This window comes from Syngnathoides biaculeatus, chromosome 2 (assembly GCF_019802595.1).
Source record: "Syngnathoides biaculeatus isolate LvHL_M chromosome 2, ASM1980259v1, whole genome shotgun sequence".
In the NCBI taxonomy this organism is placed as follows: Eukaryota; Metazoa; Chordata; class Actinopteri; order Syngnathiformes; family Syngnathidae; genus Syngnathoides; species Syngnathoides biaculeatus.
In genome coordinates this window covers 4,382,383-4,404,559 of record NC_084641.1, presented here as the reverse complement: position 1 = coordinate 4,404,559, position 22,177 = coordinate 4,382,383, and the positions used below count along the sequence as shown (strand labels likewise).

The window sequence follows — 22,177 nt, the reverse complement described above, 5'->3', positions numbered from 1 at the left end:
CTGACCTTCTCTGTACTTTTCCACTAGCATCCTCAAGGCAAATAATGCATCCGTGGTACTCTTTCTAGGCATGAGACCCTACTGTTGCTCGCAGATACTTACTTCTGTCCTGAGTCTAGCCTCTACTACTCTTTCCCATAACTTCATTGTGTGGCTCATCAACTTTATTCCTCTATAGTTCCCACAGCTCTGAACATCCCCTTTGTTCTTAAAAATGGGAACTAGAACACTTTTCCTCCATTCTTCAGGCATCTTTTCGCCCACGCATGTTCAAGCGTCACAAATTGAAAGGAATCGAGATAGGTAGGGGATAATTTAGCTTAAGTTTTTTTTTTTTTTTTTCCGGTCTTTCTTAGTTTACAATATGTGACAACAACAACACAAGGTTGAATGTGTTAAGTGAACGTGAACATCAGGGATGCATCATTAACTGGATGAGGAAGCACTTGATGATTTTATGGAAAAAGAATGGAACAATTTTGTGTATGAATATTTTGAATGAATTGATTCTAATGATTCAGTGCAATCAAAAGAACTGCCACGCCCATCACTAGCCCCCTCAATAGCTGGTGAGAGGTCAGCGAGGCAAATGGGAGCATCTGACTTGGTCACCTGGCTTGTTAGTGTGTGCGAGCCAGCGTTGATGTGGGGGGGGGTGCAGCAGCGACTCAATTGCATCTTCATACTCGTCACGCAATCCGCCGCAATGCAATCTCACATGCGAATAAAGATAATTCCTGTGAGCTAGACACTTTCTCTTTGATAATCTTCTGCATATTCATTAGCAGTGACATTCACCAGAAGGTCTGTATCTGTAAATGTCACTTTATAATGAATTAATGCCGTCAGCGGGTTGTGCTATTTTCCTCGGGAATGAGTCAAGTCTCGCAGATTGTGGTCACGCTCACGTGACCAAACAAACTGTTCTATTTCCGCTTGGGATGCCAGGTTATTTCATTTGATTAGCAGACAAAACTGCCGCTGGGGCTTTTGATGGGCAGGATGCAGTTTGTTCGGCTTGCCGCTGTAATGAGCACATGCGTGAGGCGGTGGGGTCGAAAGGTGTCCGAGCCGGTGAGTGAGTTGGTCAGCGAGAGAGCAAAGTTTATTCACAGTTGATGAAGATCACCTTTGACTGGTGATGAGGTCCGCACTCCACAGAGGCAATTATGGGGGCAATTTTGAGCTGTTTAGCAAATTGATTTTTAAAGCTCCCCCAGAGGCACATCCATTACTATTGGTGTGAATTTTAATAAAAATCCAATATGAATTTTCACAAAGCCGGGAGGAGTAAATTCGGCACATTAGGCTAATAGAGAAGAATATTGTGGCTCGAAATGGCCTGCAAATGGTTTGACATTTACCCTGCCATGCGCTCAATTATTGGGAGAGATTTTTTTTCCCCGAGGCTCCGAGCAGTTTTGCACAGTGCTTTCTGCAATTGGCCGTAATCTATAGGCAACAGGCTGTAAGGGATCGTGGCTGCGATGATGCGTGCCCAGGCTTCGTAATCGGCCGGCCGCATTTCAAACGTCCGACACCAGCCGCGAAACCTCTCGTGCAGCGCCTGTCAATGGGAACACAAGAATTAGAGTTGCTCACACGTTCTTCTGCTTTGGCGTGGAGCCATTTGGACGGGGGACTGATATGTAATTATGTGAAATTGAAAAGAAAAGATGGAGCAAAAGGAACTCTGATTGGGGTTATGGCTGTCACAACTTTTTTGAGGCAAAAGGTGGACACAAGCGCAGGGAAGTGGAAAGGCAGGAATGACAACAGGATTTAACTCCACCCATCCCTCAAAAATACGAGAAAGCAAGCACTGTATTAATATAGTCCAAAAACCTAATCCAAAGTAAGAAAGAAACACAAGGAAAACAACAACACTGCAACAGAAAACAAAGCAGACCTAAAGAAAAATGACAATAGAAGACACAAAAATGCAGTAACAGACTAAAAGAAAGCTGGGAACTAAATACAACCTAATTGAAGAGAATACGATGCACACATGGAAAACACTTAACTGAGTTCAGAGCAAGCTGATTTGTAGACAAGTGACTGGGCTGACGAGAACAGCGACAAACGAAAATCTAACGAGTGAGACAAGACATTCACATGCGATAAAGCAAAGAAGAAAAAAAAACGAGACACGACATGGAACAAAAGCCAACAACCAGGGGCGAAACTCTTACTTAAGGTTTGGCTATACTGCCGAAATAACAGAGCCAACTTACTGCGAGAGCTGAAAATCCCTTCTGTAGAATGATAAGAGGAAGTTGCGTTGAGAGAACAAAGTAGAACAAAAGGTGAAGATGAGAAGCATCGTAATGAGGAGATTGTGCCTCCAAAGAACTCAGCATCTGCTTGCTGTACTTTATACTTCAATTAGCAAAAGTGTGTAATTCTTGGCTAAATTGTATTATTTTTTTAAATTCCTATTTCAGGTTAGAAATACTGAAAACAGTTTGCATTTTTAGTTCTTAATGTGCACTAAAAATACAGATGTTTTTCCTAACATGATGAATAACTGTGATTATCAATTGGGATTAGAATACTGATCAAATTAATGATGATTTTAATTTGTGCCATGATCCAGCAGCGCCGATTTTTGGACCTTTTCACCAGCGTGCCTACAAACTCAGCCCCATCCATTGAGATGGAAATTGAAAATTCCTACTGCAGCAATTCAAATGAATATAAGTACATTCAAGCACTCCGGAGCTCATCGATGGCACAAATGGACTGCGGAAGAGTCATTAGCACTTCTAAAGTGGCCACATGGGAGCCAATGTGTTGGCGGTTGTCGTGCATGAGGTCACCGTCCGACCCCGAGGTCAACTTTCTCCTCGACGATGAGCGTCATCGCACTGCCGAAGCTGCTCGGATCGCTTGTGCGATACTGCCCTCATGTCAAGTGTCTTCAGAATAAGGATGTGTTGCGTCACCACAGAGGGAAAAGAAAGGTAACTTTTTCATGCAGACCAAAACTGCCCCCTCCCCACTCTTCCAAAGCGTCCTCGCCTGTCAGCTCAGAGCCCAGCTGGACCTGTGCCGGCCGACTTGGAAATCAAGCAGATTAAGAAAGCGGACCCGGCAGAAAGCTTGCGGCCCGATTTGCCGTGTGGAAAATCTCCACCTTCCGTACACGCCGGCAGAGCTTTGGAAATTAATTTGTGTGCGCCTGTCACTGTGGAATTGTGCGGCGGAGTGGTGTCTAAGTGCACGCCTGCCTTTGTGCATAAGGGAGAGAAAACTTCCAACAATGGCGGGGAGATGTTTTCCCAAACTTTCTTGAGTAGTTGGGATTAAGGTGCCGTCAGTATCGTGGGAGACTCTGCAAAGAGTGAGATTAGCGGTGAAATATTACCTCAAGCGCTTTTCTTCTGCTTTTTGACTTCCTGCCAGTCGGCCCAAACACGATTTCAATTGATGTGTGTGGCCCAACATGCTTACTGTACATGACGTGCTCCAAACTGCGTAACTTTTCTGTGGATCCCCGCGACCTGACTTTTGATCTGCAATTGCGCTGCTGACTTTATTTCTTCAGTATCATTGATCAGCATTTCAACCTACTGAAAGCGGTGATGCTGGTGCTCTATCAATACAATTGAGATCGTTTGAGTGCTTTGTTGTTGCTTTTTGGGGAAAACAAACCGCAATTTGGTCCACCTGTCACTGCTTCTGGAAAGAAAACCCGTTAAATTAGCCAGGGTGGCTGGATTTGCGCAAGCGCCTTTCAAAAACAAAAATATGTGCGGCACATGGCTTTTTTAAATCACTTGCTAGAGTTTGCAGAAAATTCACTTCATAACGACCTCGCCGAGTTGGCAACAGTGAGGCGCAGTTTGCTCCTTCACATGCCGAAAGCTATGCCCCAGTCATCGTGGTAACAAAAGACATACTTATGTGATAAGTGAATGTTAAGTGGACCATAATTCTTATCTTAAAAATGAATTTCAGTCGCCAACAGAGTTGCACATTCTAAACTTTGACACTATTCCTCCATGAAATTGGAGTGAGTTTTTGTTTTTCTTTTTAAAAGAAATAATAAAGGGGTATTATTTAGAGGGGGAAAATGTGATTTTAGGAAAGACTTTTGTTGTTGTTTTACTATTACAAGAATAAAAAGGTCGTCTTCGGTGTGAAAGAGAAGGTTACTAGAGGAGCACTTTTGAAGAAGTACCATGGAAAACCTCACCAAGGGACACTTCAGTGTATATATTACAAAAAAAAACTTTGTCAAATTAAAATCAGAATTTCATTTGGAGCTCGATTCGTTTTTTTTTTTTTCAATTGAAGAGGATACAGTATGTCAAAAGCTAAACAAAGCTACTGTAATTTGGTTCAGTATTGCTGCTGAGTTTCCTTGGGTCGGTGAATATTTTGTGTATACGTTTGTAGGGCTTTTTTTGTTTTTGTTTAAGATGCATTCAATATTGCACTAGTTATATTCACCAAATAGATTGCATATCAGCATACTGTTCAGGGAATGGCACAAAGAAAAGCCATTAAAATATTGACGAATATCTCCATTCTCCTTTGCTCTCACGCTTCTCTTGGATTTCTCACCTAAGAGATGAGAATCCATTTAGATGCACCACAGCTTCTGTTTGAAATAATGCTGGCTTAGGAATGACCTTGATGAAAATAGCACTGTGTCCTCTGGAGAAAAGAGCCCCGCAAATGTCTATTGACCTCCCCCCAACCCCACAAAAAAAAAGAAAAGAAAAGCCACAGTTTGTTTTTTGGAGGAGTGTTCGTAGAAGTACAATTTTTGACAATGGCAAGGATAACTATGAAATCTTCTCCCTCTGCAGTGTGATGATTATTATTATTATTTTTTTACCGTGTCAGTTGTCATGTCAGCGTCTTTGTAACACCTGCGGAGCAAATCTTAGAAGACCACATCTGGAAACACGATCTCTTCTACCAGGAAATGTTTATTTACAGTGGCAAATGACAGGAGTCACAAGTGTTGCACAGGTACATACACAGAGACATCAATATTCCCACTTCCTGCACAAAGTACACTCAGCAGGGAAGGAGGTCCAAATGGGTGTGAAGGATTTGGGAACCAAGAGGACACGCACTGCACACTGAGATCACACACACCCATTTGACCCCCTATAAGAGAGGACACAGTGGACTGGACAGAGGAGGAACGAAGAGAGTAGGCTTCGACCTCAAATACAAAAGAACGTACAAATCGGAACGCCACCCGGGCACTGCGCACCCCCATTTACAGTCAGCACGATTGGCATTGGAACCACAACAGGGACCGCGGACTGTGGACTGTCCCTTATGATGGACAGAAGGTGCATGGGCTTACTGGTCCCACGCACATAAAAACAAAAACAACAACAAAATTAAACGTCCGGGAGGTGGCCGGTGGCGGCAGGAGTTGAGCGAGCAGTCACTTAATCGCTGCAGATTGGGGAACTCAATCACTGTCCACAAGTGCATAATTAGCAACTCACATTCATGGGAGGTCGTTATCACCTCGTGCTGCGTCAAATAAAAACAGAAAAAGTCAAATCAGTGTTGCCAGTGATGAATGCGCTTTTCAAATTGGAGGCACTGCCTTTGGACAAAAGGCCATGCAGATGCAGCCAAAAGATAAACATGCAACCTGGTGCATGGGGATTATTCATCTGCTGCTTCACGCTCAAAAATACATTACATCATAAATTACATCATTGAAGCGCTGCGAGATTTATCAGAGAAGTTCCAAGATTACCCAAACTAGGAGTTTTTCCCTTTTATATGGGACAGACGACAACCTGTATGTCTACAAAAAAAAAGATTTTCTACCTTCAGCGGGTAAGGTGGAGCGAAACAGTGGCTACTTTGTCATGACAATGCGTCTGCTCACAATCCCCTGAATGGGGTCTCCAAGGGGACCCCTTTCGAAGACTCGAACGACATACCGATGGCCGTGACGATGAAAGCATCAGGAATCCTGTACATGACGGTATGCCACAGAAGGCTGGGAAAGTGGATTTAGACTACAACGGAGCCACTTCCTATGGGAAAACTTGTAGTTTGGGTATGAAATATATCAACTTTCTGAAACACCTCGTCTTGCAGCATTAGTCAGCCTGCAGTTGTACCAATGTTTTGTTCAGTGTTGACTACATTTTCCACAGTTCACAGCAGGACAAAAACATTCAACCTTCAAACACATTCTGTGGCCCAAACCCCCCCCCCCCAAAAAAAAAAAAGCAGTATAGACTGTTTTCGACTGACGTCACACACCTTCTGATTTAGAACACGGGCGCCATCTTGGTTTGGTGAATTCACGTAAAGACACGTAACTAAGCAGGAATCATTTCAGAAAGGTGTATGAATGGGGGCACACTGCTATGTTATTGATTGCTCAAACGGGTGTTGTAAAGCGTCTTTCTTTCGACTGCCAGCTGTGATCAAGAACCACTGCGAGAAAATGGAGCAGTTAGCAACCGAATAATGACAACTGTGGCTGTCTAGTATGAGCAGAGCCGATCTAGCAGCTAAGCACAATACTCGTGTGTGAATGCGATGCATGTCTCCAAAATCTGTATTTTCCGTTTTATTATAAGTTTGCAAAAACGGGTTACCGCACTGCTAGCTGTTTCGCGAGTTGAGTTAAAAATGTAACTGTGGAAGTGGAGAAAAAGGTGCGGGCTCCACTTGAGACTTTTCCCGGTCGAACCTCTCTCTCTCTCTCTCTCTCTCTCTCTCTCTCTCTCTCTCCTTCTCGGTAACAAAAACAAAAATAATAATCTACAACTCTTTCGTAAGTATAATCAACATAATTTAACACAACGCTGACTATAATCATGCGGTACATATTTAAATTACATTGTGCGGTACACTAACCTTAGCAGTGTGCTTACAATGGATACCACCGCATCACGAACCCAGACATTGATGAATTGGTTGTAGGCCTCCAGAGCTTCGTAATTCTTTAGTTGGTCCACGGTATAAGCGCTTGTCGAGAAGAGGAGATAGTGGACGATGTCCGGATCGGTTACTGACAGCCACAGTTGTGTGCTCCATTTGTGTTTCTCCAAGGCGGGTCGATATTGTCGATCAAAGCACACTTTTATTCGTAACGGTTTCTTGAAACAACATCTAATGAGCACCGATAAATTTTCCAAGTGTTTTTAGCCATCATGCATCACTTTTAACAGTCATACGAACATTTGTGTAACTCCGGTCTATATGCAAAAGCATTAGAGTGAACTGCGCGTCAGGATAGTGAACCCATCCAACACGGCCAGGTGCCCCGGATGTAGTCACGTGGTCGAAAACAGTCTATAGACGTGTTTCAGAAGTGTGCACTGCTGCTACAGAACAGGGGCAGATTATGTTACTTCCTCCACTGATATGAAATCATTTGGGGTCAAAGGTTTGACCAGCACTAAGCTTTGAACCAAATACAACATAACCAAAGAAGAAACTGCCTTTTGAAAAAAACTCACATCCTTTATGGTGTATTTACATAAAAGCTCTCTGAAATATTTTTTCCCACCTATGTACAACACGTGACAATGTCAGCGAGCAGACCAACAAAGGAAAAAAAAAGACTTTGAGGAGACATCAGAGGCAGAGAGCGCAAAGACATCAAAGTAAATGTTGACTTGTGTCTCGATTCCTTGATTCCTTGTATTTCTCTTCTTGCAATAAACTTCTTTGAAAGATCAAAACATTCACCGTTCACGCTCACTGGAGGGGACTGACAAAAACAAAAAAATAGAACATCCAGTTGGATGGTGAGCGATGGCAACAGTGGCAACAATAAAGACTTTTAGAAAACGAATCAACCCACATACGCCATTTGCCACCACATATTTTTGTTTTTGTCTTTTTTTTTTGCCATTAAGTATTTTTTTTTCCTGGCAACACAGAATAACAGTATTATTCCCCCCATTTCACAGACTTTTTCACTTTACTGAAGCTTAATCTTGCAAAGAAAGAGGCTGACATCATGGACGTAGTGTGTGTTAGTGCTGTGAGCATCTTTTGCTAGAATTGCCCTCAAGTGTGGGATTGTGAGAGGTCAGCGGACTGGGTTGTGAATTTTATGGAACAACCCACAGGAGGCGGTCGGAGGGCAACACCCCCCCCCCCAAAAAAAAAAAAAAAAAACAAAAAAACAAATGCATCATGTGAATCATAACAATACACAACAAAACAAAAAATATACAATCATTTTGCACTGATGTCATGTCAGCAGCCACGCACCCACGCGTCAATCTAAATTTTGTATTTACACACGCCTCTCATTGACGCACATTTATTTCTTGACTACGATGCAGTTCTGTAGCTTCGCTGAGTTTTGGTCTCGTGATCCGAATGTTCTCGCGTGTGCGAGAGGGGCGCCCCCTTTCATGCTTTGCTGTCGTCCGGGTTGGCGTGGATGCTGCGGTCACCGTGGAATTTGATTTCAATCGTATCCGGCCTGAGAGACTCTTTGCCATTTTCTTCCTTCAGCGGCAGTTTCCTGCAACATGAGCGCACATTGTACACGTGAGGCCGCGTCGGGGAGCGTACACGATGGCGAGGCGCGTGGCGGTACGACGGAAATGATTTGGCCAGGCGTGGAAGGTGTCAATGAGACGCATGCTTGCGTGAGACACAGACAGGAAGCGTCGGCAAAAGCTCCTTTCATCGAAATGAGAACGCAGCAGTGATGGACGCAAGTGAGAAATGTTCACATTCATTCTCCTTTTTGGACGGATCCAATCCCACTGCATTGTCAGTCATCACTTTCGACTATACCTTGATGCAAATATCATGTTAGCATGGAGGTTTGCCTCCTCCTCCTTTCATTCTCCATTCTGAAGGCTTGCTAAATAACTTCAGTCACCAAATGAATCTCGCCACGTTATCACCAGGAAAATATTCTTCAGGGTAAACTGCGCGACTGCTCAGGTACTGACATGTTGGCCAATATTTCTTTCAACATACTTTCTTCAAATAACTTCAAACTACATCTGTGACAAATTTTGTTGGAATAAGTAACATTATAGGAGTGTGAAAAAAATCCTAATAAGCACAATTGCCAAGTGCCCGAAGGGAGTACCAGCGTGCGTGATGGGAGGATGTTCAAGTTCCCACGTAATAGAAGCAATTTCATGTTTCATTAGCTCATGCAAACCCCAACTGAAGCGGCCGTGGTGTAACCCCTCTGATGCCTCTTTGGCTCGTGCCCTGTGCAGATTCAATCACTTGTGATGCCAACGAGATTCTGCAGCATACTGAAAACTCTTACTTAAGTTCCTCCATGTCGCAGCGAAATACAAATAGAATACAATTACACTGCATACTGTAGATAAAGACATTGGGATTAGTGGCCATTATCGCCGCAGCAAGTGAAAATAGATTGAAACATGAAGCTGTCGCAGCCTCGCTGCAAATACTGCAGAATGGCGTCTGTGGGACGTTAGTGTCCATTCACCCAGAAGAAGAATTGTGAGGTCATATTCACTGCTTGATATCATCCCAAAAGTGTTTAATGGCATTGAGCTCACTTTGATCAGGTTCGCATCAGGCGCACCTTTATAGACCCAATTTGTGCAGTCATGGTGGATAAGAAACCTGGAACTATCGCAGCTAAATGAAAATAAATAAGAAAGGTCCTCTGCACACCGACCAACGTGGCCGAATGAGTCCAAACTGTCGGATTGTGGGACTAGCTTTTAAGAGTAGCCGATCCTCCACAACTAGTTATTAACGCCGTCACAGTGTTGCAGATGTTATTGCTCATCAGAAAAGGCTTTTCATAAGCAGGTATGAAGCGGGATCAAGCCGCCCACCACCAAGCCATAACGATACAGTAAATACAGTAGTATATGTTGTTTTAACTATGCATTATTTGAGTCGTTTAACCTCACAAAGGTTGCGGGAGTGCTGGAGCCTATCCCAGCTATTACCAGGCAGGAACTGGCAACCTGACAGCCTGAACTTGTTGCCAGGCTATCGCAATGTTTTATCTATAACAATCACTGTGATTTGACAGGCGCCATCGCGCTCGCAAACCTCCACAGTCAAGGACGAAAAATCCTGCGCATAAAATTTGTAACGAGCAGAAACACACAGATATTTTATTTTGTGTCGTCTTGACCAATGTTCCCTCTAAGCTGCGTCACTGCGCAATTGTGCAGTTGTCGCACACTATCAGAGCACATGAAATCCGATCCAGCGGAGTGAACCACAGCCCAATGTCTTTTTTTTTTTTAAACATAAAGCACAACAAGCTGCTGCTCAGCCTATTCTACTTCCTAGTTTACCTGACACTGCACCTCTCTGCTCTTAAAGGGGTACCCTCATAATTACAAACAGAACACAGACCCGCAACTTTATATCTGTGGGCATGACTGGTGGACCACACCCGTAACTTAATATCTGCGGACATGACTGACCACACCTGTACATTTTTCAAATGTGAGTGACTGCTATAAGTAACTATAGCGGAACCTTGAGATATAAGTTTAATTTGTTCCTTGATCATGCTCTTATCGAAAAAAAAACCCTCAATTTTTTTTCCATTAAAAAGAATGCAAATGCAATTAATCCATTTAAGTTCCACAAAAGACAAAAAGTGAAACTTCATTTGAGCTCTTGTACATTTAAATGGGCTTCTGACGTCATCACTTCTGGCTCCTCCCCTAAATGAAGCTAGTGTGGTGTTTACATAATTCACCCGCGGAACCTCGAGTTGGGTTGCGGGGTTCTGCACGGACTGTTTTTATCGTTGCTCTTCCGGAGTCAGGGTTGACAGAGTTCCCGCCGTTATGCGAGTAGTGTTTTGATGTCTGCCAATAAAACAAGTTTTGTTCCTGTGTCCCACACTCCGCCTCCGACTCCTTTTCTCCAGCGCTACACTGGTGACTCCAGTCCCGGCGTTTTTGAGACTGAACGAACATGGCAACCGCCATCCTCAAATTGCCGGAGTTCTGGGAGACGTCCGCAGCAGCGTGGTTCGCGCAGATGGAGGCTCAGTTCACCCTCCGCGGGATCTCGGATGATTCCACGCATTATTACCACGTTGTCTCAGCCCTCGGGAGCTCAACGGCGGCCAGAGCAGTGAACTTCATCACCTCTCCCCCGGCCCGAGATAAGTATGCTGGGATCAAGGCTCACCTTCTCAAGGTTTTTGAGCTTTCATGGCCGGAACGTGCCCGACGTCTGTTGGCTATTAATGGACTGGGGGACAGCAAACCTTCCGAACTCATGGAAATGATGCTAAACCTGCTGGGCACGGAAGAGCCCAATTTCATTTTCATGGAACTGTTTCTCAGGCACATGCCACCGCATGTTCAGACGGCGCTCGCTAACAGTACAGTCACTGAGCCCCGGGCCTTAGCCGAGGAGGCCGACCGTTTCTTCCTGGCCACCCAGTGCTTCTCCCCTGAGATGGTGGCCGCTACGCGCAGTTACTCGCCTCTGGGCGGGGGTGGCATCCAGCAGGGGCCCCATCGCCACCGACGGCTGTGCTGCCACAGGCTTGTGCTACTTCCATGCCCGTTTCGGCGCGAAAGCAAAGATGTGCCGCGCCCCTTGCAACTATGACGCATCGGGAAACGCCAAAGCCCGCGCTTCGTGGCGGCCATGACCGTTGGCGCGAAGAGCCGGCTCCTGTTCGTCAAGGACACCCTTTGCGACACAGGCGCCCAGAGGAGCGTCCTGACGGCCACTGCGGAGGACGCCGCTGGCGGGACTCATGGGCCACCCCTACTGTCCGCTAATGGCTCCCCTATCCGCTCTTATGGCATAAGGACTGTGGACCTGTGTTTTGGGAGTCAGGGCTTCACATGGGACTTTGTCACTGCTGATGTCTCGTTCCCTCTACTCGGCGCTGATTTTTTTTGTGCCCACGGGCTGCTGGTGGATGTTAAGAGGGGCCGTCTGGTGGATGCACTGACTTTCTCCACGGTTGCCTGCATCCGCAATGAGGCGACTTATGGTGGTCTCTCCAGTTCGCTCTCAGACAGCACCAAGTACCAACTCCTCCTTGGTGAGTTCCCCGACTTGACACGGCCCACTTTCTCCTCTGCCACGACTAAACATGGGGTCGAGCACCACATTGAGACCAAGGGCCCCCCCTATTCACGCGAAGGCCCGACGGCTTGACCCCGAGAACCTAGCAGTCGCTAAGTCCGAGTTTGCCAACATGGAGCGCCTGGGCATTGTCCGCCGCTCGGATAGCCCGTGGGCCTCGCCGCTACACACCGTCCCTAAACCGAGTGGTGGGTGGCGACCGCGTGGTGACTACCGCCGCCATAACGACGCCACTACGCCCGAACGCTACCCTGTTCCACACATTTAGGACTTCTCGGCCCACCTGGTGGGCAAAATCCTGTTCTCCAAGGTCGACCTGGTGGAGGATAGAAGCCTTCGAGGCTACGAAGGCCGCGCTGAGTCGTGCCGCTATGCTGGCCCACCCGACCCACGGGGCCCCTGTCGCTCTCACTACCGACGCATCGGACTACGCTGTTGGAGCCGTATTCGAACAGTGGGTCGGCGGCGCCTGGCAACCGCTTGCCTTTTTCAGCCGTCAGCTTGTCCCCAGGGAGCGCAAATACAGCACGTACGATAGGGAGCTCCTCGGCCTCTGGCTGGCGATCCGCCACTTCCGCTCCCTATTGGAAGGCCGTGAGTTCACGGCATATGTGGACCATAAACCCCTCACTTTCGCCATGTCCAAGGTGGCCGAGCCCTGGTCCGCACGCCACACCCTCTCCCACCCCGGAAGGAAACCGTCCGTGAGGCTGGTGGCCCAGAAGTTCGTGTGGCGCGGTCTTAAGAAAGATGTGCAGGCCTGGGTCGACTCGTGCGTGGCCTGTCAGCGGGCTAAGGTGCATCGCCACACAAAAGCTCCCTTGGAGCCCTTCGCTGTCCCCGAGAGGAGGTTCCACCACGTCAACGTCGACTTGGTGGGTCCGCTTCCTCCCTCGCACAGTTTCACCTGCTTGCTCACCATGGTGGACAGGACGACCCGCTGGCCCGAAGCCGTTCCCCTCTCCTCGACAACGTCGTCGGACGTGGCCCGGGCTTTCATCGGGACTTGGGTTGCGTGCTTCGGGACCCCGTCCGACCTTTCCTCCGACCATGGCCCTCAGTTCACCTCTGACCTCTGGAACCCAGTCGCTGAGAGTTTGGGGGTCAAGCTGCACCGCACTACCCCCAGGCGATCGGTCTCTGCGAGCGGATCCACCGCTCCATGAAAGCAGCCCTGCGTGCCGGCTTGACAGACGGCAACTGGTTGGATAAGCTCCCGTGGGTCATGGTCGGCCTCAGGTGCGCCCCCAAGGAGGACCTGTAGTCCTCATCCGCCGAGCTCGTCTACGGCCAGCCACTGTGGGTCCCCGGTGAATTCATCCCGGATGCCACAGCGCCCTGGTCTGCAACCAGGCAACGGTCCTCCCTGCTGGAGGCTGCAAAAGGGTTTGCGCTGGTTCCCACGTCGCAACATGGCACCCCAGCTGCCCGGCTGCCCGTCACCTGCGCTCTGCGGATTTTGTGTTTGTTCGACATGACGCCCACCGTGGACCCCTGCGCTCCCCATACGACAGGCCGTCAGACCCCTCCTTGTGTTTCCTTATAGATGCCTCGTAGATTTCATTAAATACTTTATAAAATTCCACTCTTGGGGGTGTTTTGTGTGTGTTTTGAGATGATTAGGGTTAACCCTCGGTCATCGAAAAGTCGTATGTCATAAAATGTAGCAACCTTTAGATCATGAGACAGAAAAGGTTTGTCTGCGCTTTGTCCTAAATTTTATACATATAAAAAGCAATGTGGTTCCCTTTACAAGAAAAATTGGTTTCATTAAAACGTAAAACACATAAATCGGACAAATCCAGAAGTGAATCCAGGGATTTAAACTCCTTTGTGTTGTTTTTCAAATTAATTACATCATTTCAACCAATACACACTACACTGTGGTTGTCTGAAATACACGTCACTTTTTGTTTAATAGTTAAGTTTTCAAGTAAATGTCAACTGGTCATGGCTGTGTACAGCTTGAAGCCTCTTTTTTTATGAATATGTATGAACTATATCAGCCAAAGTGCCGCCTGTCAAATTTATAATTTCTAACATGTCTGCGACTAAAATGTGAGTGAGTGTGATGGAGAGTGTCTGTATGATTGCTGTTATCATTGCCAATAGCCTCCAAAAGACCAACACGTCCTCCTGTATTCTCACCCGCTATCATAATGATCATGCAGCTAGAGCAGCCAGGATCATCCCTTTTCGCCTTAACGATCTTGCACTTTCATTAGTGGTTCAATAAAAAGGTAGCATAGTATTTGTTAAGCCTCAAAACATTGTTTCCCCAAAAGGAACACCAGCGGTCACAATTTTCAGCAGCACCTGGGGAGATGCGCGGTGCCGGCTGTTATCATTTCACTGCTTTTCAGTTGCGTTGCCTCAGTCCCAGCTCGGCGTGTGCAGCGGCCTTCAGGGGATACCAACGTATTGAGAATTTGTTTTTTAAAAGGTGTGTTCCAGGACTTCATCACATGCTTGTCTTTTCCACTTACAGGTGCACACTGAGAAACCAAAAGGTGAAACATAACTCTAAACCAAAGTACTATTATATTGTAGTTACAAGTTTTCTTATCCATTATGTGAGGAACTGAGTGAAATGTAAAAGGAAAAAAAAAGATTGGCCTCAAAGAAGCATTAAATTCAGGCTTCATGCACTCTCATAACAGCTGGATGTGAACAATGAATGCTTAAGAAAAGGACTGCGGTGGTGTCAAAAAGCCACATGGAGAACGACTTGTGATTGACCGATGCTTGAAGGCATGCGCTAGACGAAGATGAACATGCGATCTGGATACGTGCGTGCACGCACGCACACACACACACACACAGACACAGACACACACACACACACACACACACACACACACAGGATGAGACGTTAGTGAAGAAGACGTTATCAGAGACATACTGTGGTTGAAAAGGTGGTCGGGCGGCTGTTGTAGGTGTACCTAGACGGCAAAAAGAAGGCTTCTTTTCTCATTGCCCCCAAAATGGTTTGCACAAAAACAAGTGAGTTTCACCAGCTAGCCAAATTTCTACAAGAGTGTGAGCTTTTCACAAAAGTGTTAATTTGTTCAGCTTTTTAAAACAGGCAACTCAACGTGTGCATATTTGCTTGAGAAAAAAAAAAAGAGTAATATGTAGTTATAACTCAAAGGCCGTGACACCCACAGCAGATGCTCCCTCTGAAGCATGAATGACTTGTTGACATTGATACATCCGCACTATCGCCACAATCCCAGAAAACAAAACGGCACTCACAGGTAGGCGGCCTTGCCCTCCTCCATTTCTTTGCCTTTGCCGCCGGTGACCGTCTTCTTGCTGCACAGAGCGCGTGTGATACACATCAGCAGGCCGCAACGTCGCACGAAGAAGCAGCTGACGTCCACCAGAACCAACAGCAAGAGCAGCGCCCCGAGGCCGAGGCCCACCACCGCGCCCAGGCCCAGGCCGCTGAACAGAGATTCTGCTGAGACACAGATGAAGCACTGTCAGCAATGGGAGATGAAGCTCAAGAGCGTGCCACCAGGTGAGAGAGAGACTCCTGGTTGTAGGTCACGGGCGCAAGTTCCTCTTACGTCCAATCACAACGGCCGCATGCGTATGAATCGGGGTAAAAAGCAATAAAATTGCACACGCAGCACCTAAACGTATCAGCACTAAGCTCAATGAATGTCCAACACAAAGAATGCTCCAAAAAATCTATTGTGAACGATTGCACACAATGTAAAGCGCGATTAATGGCTGTGGGGTTTAGGTTGGAGGACCTTGCCAATCTTTGGCAGCTGTGGCCATGGAAACCTCTTTTGTGATTACATAAACTTAACTTTTCAAGTCAGTCATGTTAGTGAAGGTGAGTAAAAAGACTACATTTACTTGGGCCACCTTTTGTGTAAAAGTGCACTTATCAGAGTAGTTTTAATGCAACATATCTTTTGACCTTCACTTAAATATTTTTGTTTGAAAAAACTGACACTGAGCTACAGTTAGCTCAACATTTTCTATCTATTATTGCCTGTGTCATCAGTTTTCTTTTGGTAAATCAGGTAGAATTATGTTACAGACACTCACTTTTCAGAATCAGAAATGGTTTATTGCCATTGTTATTGTTTCTTTCTCGCTCTGATTGTGGAATATGAAAAATTGAAGGTACAAATAAATAATAAAAATGAAAACATACACAGAATAAAAAGGAAAATAATGTGCAATAGGTTCAGGTGTGAAGTTTTAATTGGCAAAAGTGGCTTTTTTAGTCTCCATGAGTCTGATGGCCGAAGGGAAGAAACTTATGGGGCGGCAAGTTCAGGTGTGAAGTTTTAATGGGCAGAAGTGGGTGGCTTTTTAAGTCTCCGTGAGTAGGGAAAAGCTGTCATGGGGCGGCAGGTTCCTGTCAGAAGGGAATGGAACCTCCGGCCTGAGTGGAACGAGTCGACCAGAATGTGTCTAGGGTGAGTTCTGTCAGCCATAATATGATCTACAAGTCCACAGTTCCTGGAGATTAACAAGTCTTGAAGTGAAGGGAGGCGTCCAAACTTTGGCTGATTCCTTCAGATGGCCGGTTGTCAGGGGACCATGATGGGGCCAGCAAACCCCCCTGGGTCCCTCCATTATGAGACACGTCCAGTACACTGGGCTGCTTTCGGGTGAAATCCTGTGGCCAATCCAGGCTCTCGACTGATTGGGTGAGATCAGCAGCCCTGATGCAGGCACATCAATTACAGGACACCTCTGTCAGTCTTAACGGTGTCTATTCACTTGCATGTGTCCGCAGGCAAAGATCCCTGTGACTTTTTTGCTTGGGTATCCACTCACTCACACTCTCATCCTATAGACTTTTATCATTTACATAGCCGCTCCCTACACACTTTAGTTATACAGCCGGGCAGGTTCACAACCCTTATCCTGCATAATTCTTCTTCTGTCATTGTCCTGTCTTACCTTGTCCTGCCCTTCCATCAGAGGGTGTTGCATAACTGACCCATATAACACTCATATCTCACGTGTCATCGTTTTAGATGAAACAATCAATCAATCATTAAATATCCATTACAATAGCAAACCACATTGGAAGTTTGAAAAGTCCACTGTAACACAGTAAAACTGTTCTGGCATGAAAGGGACAGATCAGACCTGCTTGACCTAATAGCCGAAAGAACAAAATAGATAAAGATATGCAGGGTGTAACCCTGCCTCCTGCCCGTGGATGGCTGGGATAGGTTCCAGCACTCCAGCGATCCTTGTGAGGATAAGTGGCTAAGAAAATGGATGGATGGATGGATAGTTCAGTATGTGTTTTGCATGTAAATCGCATCTTCTGGGTGAAAGAAAATTCTTTTTTGTGTCTAAAGGGTTGAAATACATATCAATCTTGGATGAACGCACAATTGTAAGGAACGGTAATAGCGGCAAACTCGTTGCAAGTTAAGTCGAGGTCATTTGTCGAATAATGACTTGACCGTACAGTTGCTCTAATTATTATTGCTAAGCAACACGGAAGTGGCTCGCGATGATGTTGCCTCCTACCTGCTTTTATTTTACACGTTTAACTGTGTCAGGGAAAACTAATGTGAAAATGGGTGGGATGTCGGAGTCGGTTGTTTATCATTTTCCCCAGAAGCTCCCGGCATAACTAATTGGTTGAGACTGAGTTTCCACACTTTGGCTAATTCCTAAAACACCATGCGTGTTTATTTTTATTTTCATGCTCCATTAACCCTCAAAGTGACCAAGACTCCTGATTACTTCCTGAATTGTGGCCCCTGAGCTGTGTCTGTCAAATCCCAGGGATCCAAACACATCCGTACCTGTTCAACCCTAACGACATAAACTCATTATGCTCGGTCCCTCCACCGGTCGGAGAGGAAGCGCGGCCATTAATGATGGCCGAATGGCCATTAATTGATCAGGGAGGCAGCAGATGGAAATCTTCAGAGGGATAATCAGATGCGTTGGAGGATGCGAAAGAGGTTACTCCGTAAGTGTTGGGCGATTCGGCAGAAATGAAAGTTTCCCGGAGAGCTTGTAAGAGGATCATTAAACAGAGGGACAATCTCTTCTTGGCCCAAATTTAAACAGGATCCAGCAAGTCTGATGCAATTGGAGAGCACTCAAGAGCCAACTTGAAGGAAAACTGTTGGCTTCTTACATCCTTAATGAGCACTTTGAGTTCATCTACACTTTTTGTGTTCAAATGCAAATTTCTACACAACAGTTTTTTGGGGTACTGACAACGTCCAGATCAGCTCCCAGGAACTTCAGACGGGATTTTCTGAAATACACCTGCAGTACTGTCCAACGTTTTTGCAAGTATTGAAATAATCAAACCTTGTGAGCAACCACTCTTAAGACAGAAGACCACCCCCAACACCACTCTAAACAAAAAAACTATCATACAAGGTATGACAAAAGTGAGTTACAAAACATATTTCAAATCCAAACTACCAGATTTGTAAAAACTCCTTTCATAGCGATGCCCTTGGAATCCACCTTTGTTGTGATTTGCTGAAATGCAAAAATAAATATAAAAGTATGATCCCAGGGGCGTTGTTGAACGTTATCTGCTGCGGATGCGTAGACACATCAGCGCTGACTGCAGATAAGACTGCCACAAAACCTCTGCCCATATTCCATCCAAACTGAAATCAAATTCAAAATTATTCCATCAAGAAAATCAACACTGCACTCTGCAGTCATGCTGCTGTGGTGTTCTGGAAAGACTGGAAAACATACAGTAAGTACCCTAATCAGCTATTTACCGTTTGCCCTTCTTTCCAAATAGTAAGTGCTGTATTCCAGTGATGCTTGGTGAATCTTTTTGCTTACATCTACATCTTTACGGGACTTTGCTTGAATGCTATGTCCTCCACGGTGTGATTTTGCTTTTGCAGTGACACTATTTTGTATTTACACCTTAAGTGGAAACATAGTAGGTCTTTCTCACTGTGGTATAACGTCTCCAGCTTTCGGAATACACAATATATGCCTGTTACTCCTGCTCGTATAACTTCAGTAAAGTAAGATGGCATTTTGTATCAGGTCAAAAAATAAAGGGGTTTTATTGTAGATGGAAAGTGTTTGTGTTTTTTAACTACTTACAGTGAAGAAAAGTATTTGAACAACCTGCTATATTGCAAGTTCTCCCACTGAGAAATCATGGAGGGGTCTGAAATTTTCATCATAGGTACATGTCTACTGCTAGAGAGATAATCTAAAAAGAAAAATTCAGAACAATGTGTGATTTTTTTTAACGATTTATTAGTGTGATACAGCTGCAAATAAATGTTTGAACACCTGAGAATACCAATGTTAATATTTGGTACAGTGACCTTTGTTTTCAATTACAGTTGGTCAAATGTTTCCTGTAGTTGTTCACCAGGTATGTCCTCCACGGTGTGATTTTGCTTTTGCAGTGACACTATTTTGTATTTACACCTTAAGTGGAAACATAGTAGGTCTTTCTCACTGTGGTATAACGTCTCCAGCTTTCGGAATACACAATATATGCCTGTTACTCCTGCTCGTATAACTTCAGTAAAGTAAGATGGCATTTTGTATCAGGTCAAAAAATAAAGGGGTTTTATTGTAGATGGAAAGTGTTTGTGTTTTTTAACTACTTACAGTGAAGAAAAGTATTTGAACAACCTGCTATATTGCAAGTTCTCCCACTGAGAAATCATGGAGGGGTCTGAAATTTTCATCATAGGTACAAGTCTACTGCTAGAGAGATAATCTAAAAAGAAAAATTCAGAACAATGTGTGATTTTTTTTAACGATTTATTAGTGTGATACAGCTGCAAATAAATGTTTGAACACCTGAGAATACCAATGTTAATATTTGGTACAGTGACCTTTGTTTTCAATTACAGTTGGTCAAATGTTTCCTGTAGTTGTTCACCAGGTATGTCCTCCACGGTGTGATTTTGCTTTTGCAGTGACACTATTTTGTATTTACACCTTAAGTGGAAACATAGTAGGTCTTTCTCACTGTGGTATAACGTCTCCAGCTTTCGGAATACACAATATATGCCTGTTACTCCTGCTCGTATAACTTCAGTAAAGTAAGATGGCATTTTGTATCAGGTCAAAAAATAAAGGGGTTTTATTGTAGATGGAAAGTGTTTGTGTTTTTTAACTACTTACAGTGAAGAAAAGTATTTGAACAACCTGCTATATTGCAAGTTCTCCCACTGAGAAATCATGGAGGGGTCTGAAATTTTCATCATAGGTACAAGTCTACTGCTAGAGAGATAATCTAAAAAGAAAAATTCAGAACAATGTGTGATTTTTTTTAACGATTTATTAGTATGATACAGCTGCAAATAAATGTTTGAACACCTGAGAATACCAATGTTAATATTTGGTACAGTGACCTTTGTTTTCAATTACAGTGGTCAAATGTTTCCTGTAGTTGTTCACCAGGTTTGCACACACTGCAGGAGGGATTTTTACCCACTCCTCCACACAGATCTTCTCTAGATCAGACAGGTTTCTGGGCTGTCAATGAGAAACACGGAGTTTCAGCTTCCTCCAAAGATTTTACTAGCTAGGCCACGCCAAAACCTTGATATGCTTCTTAAGGAGCCACTCCTTGGTTTTCCTGGGTGTGTGCTTCAGGTCATTGTCATGTTGAAAGACACAGCCACGACCCATCTTCAATGCTCTGACTGAGGGAAAGCAGTTGTTCCACAAACTTTCACAATACATGGCCGCGGTCTTCCTCTCCTTAGTACAGTGTAGTCGTCCTGTCCCATGTGCAGAAAAACACCCCGAAAGCATGATGCTACCACCCCCATGCTTCACAGTAGGGATGGTGTTCTTGGGATGGAACTCATCATTCGTCTTCCTCCAAACACGCTTAGTGGAATTATGACCAAAAAGTTCCATTTTGGTCTCATCTGACCACAAAACTTTCTCCCACGACTCCTCTGTATCATTCAAATGGTCATCGGCAAACTTAAGACGTGCCTTGACATGTGCTGGTTTAAGAAGGGAAACCTTCCGTGCCATGCATGATTTCACAACAGTCACCTTGGAAACGGTGGTCCCAGCTCTTTTCAGGTCATTGACCAAGTCCTGTCTTGTAGTCCTGGGCTGATTCCTCACCTTTGTAACGATCATTGAGACCCCACGAGGTGATACCTTGGATGGGGCTCCACTCCGATTGAGATTGACTGTCATGTTTAGCTTCTTCCATTTTCTAATGATTGCTCCAACAGTGGACCTTTTTTCACCAAGCTTCTTGGCAATTTCTCCGTAGGAGTTGTACAATTTTGTCTCTGGTGTCTTTGGACAGCTCTTTGGTCTTGGCCACGTTACAAGTTTAGGTTTTACTGATTGTATGGGGTGGACAGGTGTCTTTATGCAGCTAACGACCTCACACAGGTGCATCTGATTCAGGAAAATACAAGGAGTGGAAGTGGACTTTTAACGGCGGACTAACGGGTCTTTGAGGGTCAAAATTCTAGTTACGTACCTACGATGAAAATTTCTGACCCCTCCATGATTTCTAACTGGGAGAACTTGCAATTTAGCAGGGTGTTCAAATACTTATTTTCTTCACTGTATAAGTTGTTTTCATTTTGTGTTTTTTTTTCTGAATATACTACAGACCAGCATCTTGATAAATGATAACGCTCATGAGGAAGTGTGCACAACACACGACTGTTCCAGTGAAATGTAGTGCACATCATGTATACGCCCGATCAAAATAGATGATTTCATCCGTAAACAGTTGACCACTGCTGTTTAATCCAAATGATTTTAATGCGAATGAATATAGAGTCTCAATGCAAATCCGACTAAGTGTGGTTGGCCTGTTGAAGAGGACCCCTTCACCTATCAAATATAGGTGATATAAATATGTGGATGTTTGTCAACTATTGGCTGAAAAAGGTGTGCCACTAACGTTATGCTTAATAAACAATTCAAATCCCCATGTGTTTAATGGGGACTATCACATAAACAATAACTGGAAGCAAAACTCTGAAGTTTTAAATCACATTGCTGCAGTGAAGCGAGCAATTTAGCTCCTTAACGTGCTAGCTTGAGAGCCAAGCTGGTTTGTGTGTGAGCAAACTTGTTGGCTCATGGACTAGTGAACACAACAATCAGTTAACTTTCCCTTAAGTGTCTCTGTTGT

General features: G+C 44.9%; 1 protein-coding gene across 7 annotated transcripts in view; it reads right to left on the bottom strand.

Annotated features, from left to right (window-relative positions):
- Nucleotides 1-4,922: 4,922 nt before the first annotated feature.
- Nucleotides 4,923-22,177, bottom strand: part of LOC133504891 (neural cell adhesion molecule 2-like) — a 229,684-nt gene continuing 212,429 nt past the window's right edge. For 5 of the 7 annotated variants that reach the window (XM_061827648.1, XM_061827611.1, XM_061827640.1 and 2 more), the window contains 2 exons: nucleotides 15,301-15,508; nucleotides 4,923-8,485 (listed from right to left, as the gene is read on the bottom strand). In XM_061827648.1, the coding sequence (XP_061683632.1) occupies nucleotides 8,371-8,485; nucleotides 15,301-15,508 (323 nt within the window). In that variant the 3' untranslated portion in view covers nucleotides 4,923-8,370. Of the gene's footprint in view, nucleotides 8,486-14,947; nucleotides 14,988-15,300; nucleotides 15,509-22,177 lie in introns of all 7 variants that reach the window. The other 2 variants (XM_061827631.1, XM_061827621.1) reach the window with 2 other exon arrangements.